Here is an 8,898-nt window from a genome sequence, read left to right on the forward strand (position 1 = left end):
CACCAAAATCGAGACGAGCACTCAGAATTCAGTAGAAATTTCGTTTTATTTTTTGATAAAGATATATGAAAAATTAATAAACCCGCTTGTGGGTATATGTTTGCATTTAAAATAATTTCTACTTAGAATTTCCCTCAAATTTCCCTCAGCTTAACATAATTTTAGTTATCAGTCAGGTCTCATTTGGGTTGCATTTGGGTAAAGGTAAAATCCAAACAGAATTATAATAACTAATAGTTAGAGGTAATTTAGGATGACATGATCCTTCCCGTTGAGTTGCGCAGTGACGAAACTTTGCTCGTTCATTAATTTCCATGTTTCTACCTGTTAAAAACATCTAAAGATCCTTCTGTATCCCTGGCACAATATAAAGATTCTATACAGTAGATTCACTCCTTTTATCTGCCTAAATTACCGATATTTTTTGATGCTCATCATAAATTAACTTATGTCCACTAAACTGCCTTATACGAGGACGGTTCAAAGTCCAAAGTCTTTAGATACAAAATGTATTTGTACTTTGTTTTCATAATAACACTGCATACAAGCCAGTCCCTGTTTAACGGGGAGCTCGTAGATGAAATGGTGGAGCATCGGCATGAGAGGGATGTATGGGTGGAAAGTGAAGCTACTGTACAGAATCTTTATGCTGTGTCCCTGGTTGCATAGCGAAGCACATGATTTGACTCAGTGAAATAACAGACGAGTCAATGTTTTCGAAAGGTACATCCAGAAGGTCAGCATCTGAAGATTCATGTCATCCTAAACTACCCATAACAATATCAAATACTGTAAAATTAATAATATATGATTGATACTTCTTATTAATTTATTTTTAGTAGTTCTTTTTTCTGCTCATATGTTTTTACGTAAAACACATTTTTCCGAAACTTTGTTTTTGAAAAATGATCGTGTTGGATATTAATAAATTTTCAAGAAATGAATCTGATGATAGTGCAGGTCTCGCGGAAATCTTTCTTCATGTAAATTTTTCCAATTCACTAGTCTCTTTTCGTTTAATTAAATGAAGAGCATGGGATTAAAACGGTAAATAGTTTTACATAATATTTTGTGCTGGAACGGAATACTGCTGATGGGAAGGAGAAGCGGGATTGGACAAACCGCTTTCTCGTATTGGTGATAAAGCCGGACTCTTGGGCCTCAGAGTAAAACTTCTTCTACGTCGTCGATATTGCGGAAGATGACGTCGTATACTCGTTCTTTGTAACTGCTGCTGTTGCTGCTGAAGAACCCCAAGAGCATCAGCTAATTCCGTTTCACTAATAATGCGCCTTCGAGGTAGAGGTGGCAACGCTGATGACGGCTGTGTTTTTTTAGTATTTTCAGACCCTGGATAGGACGGTATCTGAAAAACGAAAATTGTAGTAGTTAGTTTTATTTAAACTGTTATTCAAAAATTGTCGTCTGAAGAAATGGTACAATTATTAATCGATTATTATTTTCAGTTTTTAAAAATAATTGATTAATGAGAATAATTTGTGATGCCGATTAATAGATTATTCCGATTGATGTATTAATCCGATTAATTGATTAATTCGATTAATTCAAATTAATAAATAAATAAAATAAATTGCTGCTGTCAAATCCTCGCCGGGAATCGAACCCGGGATCTTTGGCTTTACCTACGAAAGGTGACAGCAGTTGAAGCAACATCATTTGTCACCTCTCATAGCTTAGTGATCAGACCATTGGTGCGTAAAACCAGAGATCTCGAGTTCGATTCCCGACGAGGGTGTAACAGCAGCAACAACTTTTCCTCATTAATTTGAGGTAAATTGTAGTGCATAAAAATTAAACGAAAGTTGTTGTGTCCGTTTGGCTTTTGTTACATATCTTGCTTATCAATAAATGGAAATACTTCCACATACCATCTTGTACAGCATTTTTTTAAAAGTGCTTTCAAGTAAGGGCAAGGTGTTTGAAACATAGGGAGGGCAGGTGAAAAATCGATTTTTAAAAAACAAGCAATGACAGCCTGCTCCATAAGACATTAAAGTTTGTGTACAACAGCAATAAGTAGTCAAAACGTTAAGATAACTAGCAAAAGAATATAGGTAGGTAAGAAGACTATTTAGACACGAAAAAGTTCATACAAAAAAGGCTTTTCAAAACGGTTAGGGAATACAAAACGAATAAAATAACTTATCGCTTAAAAATTAGTATATAGATATGTTACCGGAAATGTATGAAATCCGTATATAATTCTTAAAATCTCCCGGAAATGTGTGAAATAAATTATATTAGACACATTTCCTAGGAACTCTATACATTTCCTAAACAGCAATCGGAAATTGTTACAGGTAACATTAAATAGGCAATAATACGGCAGACTGCTTGGAGATGTACCTATATCCATTGGTGACGTAACTGTTTGATTAGGGAGATTTATGAGAGACTGAATGTCTGGAGTTCCTGTAAACTCCTGCCGGGCTGATATGTTAGATGTTAGAATAATGTGATGAGGTTATCTTTGTTTCAGCAAAGACAATGACCTTGAATGTCTACTATATTGTAAAGCTGATAATGCTGATCACTGTTGGGCGCAGAGATCATAATGAAGCATACTTTTCAAAGACATTATTCCAACATTGCAGGGGCATTAAGAGAACTCCAGTTTGTCGTAAATCTACCTAATAACCATGCATAACATCACTAATGCATAATCTCTAAACCTAACCTAACCTAAAAAACGATAACGTCACCAATGCATATACATCAGGCGATTGCACTAGAACCACGTAAACGCAGATAACACTGATTTTCAGTTTACTAACGTGTTTTATTCACAAAGAGCATTAGTTTTATACATTTCCTAGTACAATATCGGAATTTCATATAATTCCTAGGAAATATATAGATTTCCAAGGATATGTGTGTATTAAAAAATCTTTGAGACAATTTTTTATACATTTCCTAAATAGCCTCGGAATTGTACACATTTCCTACATGTCTGGTAACATATAAACATAATGTTTGATGTTTTAAATGTTATCTACCTTCTATATTTAGAGAAGTAAATGAAAATAAGTATTTCAAAATTAAAAAATCAATGTTCGATAACGAATGCTTTCAAGTGAATAATGAAATTACATCAGAAAGTAAATTTTAAGCAAAAGTATCTTCATGAATTAATAAAAAGCTAAGTATCTAATTCGCTTTGAAGGTGCTGTAAATTTGTGTGAAGACAGACAGGCATTTGTATAATAAATAAATCCTAGCACTTGTTCTAATGTTGTTTAGTGTTTTATAAAAGGAAACACCGCCGCTTACGTTTTTATTGTAAAAAGCATTATTTGGACATTCTTGATTTATTTGCTTTTCTCTTTACGGCCACCTTCGTGTTCCACCTACATGAAATATGAAGTTTATGAAAATTTAAACATGATTTCGTGCGAGTATAAATAGGCACAATATCTTCAGACTAATTTGTTAAAAATCGATGCAGGTCGTTGCTCTGCTTTAATACCTATAATTTCCAGTTAGAAGACATAAGCCCTTTGTATTTCTTGCACCTAATTATTTTTAAAAAAATTGTTATATCAGCATTAATCTTAACATACTGACATACCTACTATATGCATTATCAGTATATATTCGATAAATTTACAAAATATATTCGATTTATAAGAAATGAACAATAAAATCGTTCTTTTTAGCCTATAGGTAGGTAGATTTTATTAAACTCAAACTAACAAACAATTGGTTATTGCAAAATAATTTCAAATTTTGAAAATGTGATATGTTATGTATAATGGCTAACATCGTTACTTTATAATCCTTTTCGCGATATTATGTTACTGACAAAAAATTGTGAATTGCAACTAACCATTTACAATTTAACGCATTAATTCTCGATAGTTTATAGTCTACCTAAATCAAATATTAAATTGTAACGGATGTTAAAATTGTACAGATTATGACCCTGCAGGTTTTTTCACAATTTGGCGATTTAACATGGATAGATTACAAACTATCGAGAAATAATATATCAAAATGGAAAAGCTTTGTTAAAATTCACCCTTTTTTGTCAGTAGCATAATATCTCAATGATTATAAGCTAATAATGTTCACAATTATACGATACCTCTGTGCCTAAAAAAGTGTCCTACCAACCTATCTCTCATATTTTTTATTGACTTCCATAGAGTCCTCTGTTCTCCTATTCTTTCCAATACCTCTTCATTTCTAACCTTTTCTACCCACGATATCCTCATCATCCGCCTNGTTCATCGACTTCAAAATAAGATCGTCAATACTAAGACTGATTGAACGAGGTGCGTGTTCAATACATAAAGATATCGACTTGTCAAACTCAATCCGTGGCGTGGCTAATCGTACTAGTGATGTTAAATGTCATTACTTTTCAGTATTTAGGGCACCCGGTGCTTTTTAGAAAAGTAACACGTGCATCAACTTCAAAATAAGGTCATCAATCCTAAGACTGATTGAACACGCACCTCCATTCTTACCTATCCTGAACAAAACTTCGCATTTCCTCTAATAAGTCTCTGACCAGCCCTCTGTGCCTAAAAAAGTATCCTACCAGTCTATCTCACCTATTTCTTATCGACTTCCGTAGAGTCCTCTGTTGTCCTATTCTTTCTAATAGCTCTTCATTTCTAACGTAGCGGCCCTCGCCTATATTAGTATGTATTTCATTCTTTTAATTGTTTTGTACATGTATAGTTGTTGTAAATAATATTTAACTCCCTGTATATATAAGTTCTGTTTTTCTTCAACTTGTAAACATTCTAACGAAGTATCTTTCTACTCACAGCATGTTAAGAGTTTCTTTTCTGTATCTGACTTCCTGCCCTTCGAGCGCATCTATACCTAGCTCACATAAAATATCCTATTTCGTACTAATAAAAACCGATCGACATAAATTTCATTTTTATAAATAAATGCTCCAATTTTCTCTTCAATAAAGAGTTTTCTTTATCGACCATAATGGTCTCCTGAGCTCCTCTATTTCTTCTAAACCCAAGTTGATCCTTCCTAACAGTTCTTCCGCCCTTTTTTCCATCCTTCTCTGTACAATTCCAGTTAAATTTTTTGACGCATGGGAAATTCAGCTAATTTTTCTAAATGTCTCGCACTTATCCGCTTCTCTCTTTCTAGATATAGTTACTACCTCGTTCCGTTTATAATCCACCGAGACTTTCCCCGTCTCGTAAATGTGACTAACTGGCTTAAACATACGATCTCTAACCTCTTGTCCTGCATGTTTTAGAATTTCCGCCTGTACCCCATCTGTACTTGGGACCATCGCCGTTTACTAATGCACATGCCTTAGCGGTCAGAATTGTGGTACAACAAAAGAAAGAGATGGAACGATGTTAACATCGACGTTTACTAATGGACATGCCTTAGCGGTCAGAATTGTGGTACAACAAAAGAAAGAGATGGAACGAAGTTTTGGACAATATCCATCTCTTTCACGATAGTGCGTAAACGTGTCATGAAAAAGATAGCACTAGTCCGAAACCATACGCCATCTCTTTCACTTTTCGAGCCAAGAAATTATTACAACGACATACTGCTAAGGCACGTCCATTAATATATGTCTATGCTTGGGACCTTATTGTTCTTTAAGTTTTTTAATGCTACATCAAATTCGTTATTTGATTATGGGATAACCCAGCTCACATATCTCCACACTACCCGCCTTCTCTAATATATCTCCTAACTCATCGCACGCAATGAGGATTCTCTATGTATTCTTTCCACCTGTTTACCTTTGACTCGTTTATTATATTATTACTACCAAGCTCTTCTTCGTCTGTCCTCTTTGTGTTTCCTCATTTCTTCTATTAGTCCTATAATCTCGTTTGTTACCCAGAGTTTCCTACTTTCGTTTTGTATACATCTGTAGCTGCTGACTTTCGGCACGTTTTAATGCAGTTCCACTCTGCTTCTATGCCCTGTCATTCGTTTCTCTCTCCTCCTTTAGTATTTCATCTGTCCTTGTATCTATACTATCACGCGTTTCTTTAAATTCTAGGTTTTCTCCTACCTTCCCTATTTTTTAGAATTTTCAATTTAAGATTGGTCTTCATAAATACTACGTTATGATCGCTATCTATATTTGATCCTGGATGAGATGAGATCCAATGAGATTTTTTCTGTTTGGTTACATGACTGTCACGTAGAATCAGTAACGCCATGGATTCAGTTCGACAAGTCAATATCCTTAAGGTATGTACTGGTAATAAAATAGGTACTTCAATGTTTGCTTTTTAAAAAGTAATTATTATGGATTATTATAACTTAAATGACAGGAATTAGTTGTAATAATTTTACACCTAATTTTATACACAATATATCCGATCAGTATTCTTGACTATTTGAAAGGTAACATCTAAAGGCACTATAAAGTGCATTTCGTCGTAGCACCACAATGTAGGGGATGTAACAAGTATGCACAAAAAGTACCCCAGTTAACAAGCCCTCAATAAATTAAAACAGTTAACAGTTTTGTAGCTGTTTTATCTTATCGTCTTTCATTACTGCAAGCGAAACACACATACCTATTCGTGACCTTCGCTACAGCTGACACGTAGACAAGACAATTTCACGAATTGATTAATAGTAATCTGCACTCGTCAGCGTTTGATTGGCAAAGATACTGCTAATACCACAAAATACAAAAATACATTGAGTGTGAAAATATCAAGATAATACCAATGTATTCACATGCAGAATATGCGATCATGATGGTCACATATAGACGGGTCACTGGCGGCAACATACGAATATGCATTATTATCGTCATCATTTCCGGAGCAGTTGTTTCACTAAAGTCGTTACCCTAATATGCCCTTAATTGTTACGAAATACTGATCAGACATAGTGTATAAATGCCTAAGAGGCATGATTCTATTTGATTATTTTTGCGTAATTTATTTGATTGAATTATTGAATATATTAGATAATGATAATTTTCTTATACTTTAAAGATATAGCGGAGTCCATGGGAGTGGCCGATTTCCCGGAAAGGTCTACTGGTTTGCAATGTAATCATTACTGATCTATAAACTCACTTTACAATACCAACCTAACTCATCTAGAGTAACAAATAAATAAATTAGTTAAAAGCTCACAATTTCAGCCGAAATGTTAAGATACTTTCAGAAAATATTTACTAAATAAAATTTTACAATATAGTAGGTTTTAATTATAGTTAGACTGGCCTATTTGGGTTCACGTCAAATCGGGTTGCGGCAATAAGCACCACGTAAAACATGCACAATACAACTTCACAACTTGTTAAAACATCGTTTTTGTCTTACGACATAAATACCTATACGCTTTTGGAGGGAATATTATGACTGCTTAAAAAAAGAAGACAAATTACAACTATTTTACATAAAAAAAAACATGTTTGCAAATACAGATATGCATTAAACAATAACTACTGTTACTGAAAATCTATAATATTAACTTTGTAGGTGTAACAAACTCTGAAAAATCCATAATGAAACTTATCAGCGTTACTACTACTACTAAATAGGTATAATATTTAAATGGACGTTGCAAGAAATGCTATTTTAACAATAATGACTATAATAGTAAGTAATAACCAACAGGTATTAAAAAAAAGCTACGAATATTCAACGTTCATGTAAAAGGTATATCGATGGGACGAAATAACGCGGAACATTTGTCAGTGAATAGTTCCCCCAATCTTCATCACTCTTCATCAAAAGCAGTTTATAAATATATTCCAATAGATATATACAATTTTTTCACACGTTTGATTTTATGCTCATTTATTTCGTCGTACTAATCTCTTGTTTGCAGATGAGCAACAGCTATTAAAAATAGGATTATTTTGTTGTTACATCCTTTCTCGAGTAAACATCAAATTCCTCGTCTGTTCATTCTCACTGATTAAAAAATAAATACTGATTGTGAGTATTATAATCAGTTACTTACATTATTTAAATTTCTCACTGACGGTGCTACAGACTTTAATAATAAGTACTGCAAAGGTATATATCTATATGTCGCACCCACTTGGTGTAATTGTCCATTTTATGAGCTGGATGTCCAGTTACAGGGTTACAGTATTTTATTTTACAAACGGGACATCTACTTGTCAAATGAGACTATATTACAACATCTGACCACAAAATCGTCCATTTCCTGAACTTTCGATTATATTTCGCAGTTATTCATTTAGTCTAACACAATCAGTCGTCGGAGCTTTGATTGGGATTAGTATTTTATTGAGCATTATTTTAATTTTTAATATGCATGTAACACAATTGTTTTATTCGACCACCAGTATTTCCACCTTATTGACTTCAAGATATTGCAAGTATATATTTTTGTTTTTCAATTAATTAAAGGAAAAGTTTTCGGATGAATTTTAACGATGAATATTATTTGAAGCTAAATAAAACAAAGTATTTGACTCATAAAGTAAATTTAAAAAATTAAAAAATGTAAAATTTAAATTGACTTTAACCCGCACTCATGACGAATCTTCCGGGGATAAAAGAGTTTATTCATCATCATCATTGTAAGATCGTCAGTCCTAAGACTGATTGGACACGCACTTCCACTCTTTCGTATCCTGAGCTAATCTTCGCATTTCCCTAAAACTAGAACAATGCACATCCTCAACTATTTGCGAACGGTATTCTAATCTAGGTCTACCTCTACCCCTCCTAACTCCTATTTCTGCCTCTAATACTAGACTAGATCTTCAGAAGGTGTCCTACCAACCTATCTCTCATATTTTTTATTGACTTCCATAGAGTCCTCTGTTCTCCTATTCTTTCCAATACCTCTTCATTTCTAACCTTTTCTACCCACGATATCCTCATCATCCGCCTATAACACCACATTTCGAACGCTTCTAACCTTTTC

The 8,898-nt window shown here is 33.8% G+C and overlaps 1 protein-coding gene across 1 annotated transcript in view; it reads right to left on the bottom strand.

The window, feature by feature from the left end:
- Positions 1–82: 82 nt before the first annotated feature.
- The window catches only part of LOC108735384, a 37,913-nt gene continuing 29,097 nt past the window's right edge, over positions 83–8,898 (bottom strand). The window contains exon 4 of the mRNA XM_025977453.1: positions 83–1,366. Coding sequence (XP_025833238.1) covers positions 1,058–1,366 — 309 coding nt within the window. The 3' untranslated portion in view covers positions 83–1,057. The remainder of the gene's footprint in view (positions 1,367–8,898) is intronic.

This window comes from Agrilus planipennis, unplaced genomic scaffold, assembly GCF_000699045.2.
Source record: "Agrilus planipennis isolate EAB-ADULT unplaced genomic scaffold, Apla_2.0 scaffold27, whole genome shotgun sequence".
In the NCBI taxonomy this organism is placed as follows: domain Eukaryota; kingdom Metazoa; phylum Arthropoda; class Insecta; order Coleoptera; family Buprestidae; genus Agrilus; species Agrilus planipennis.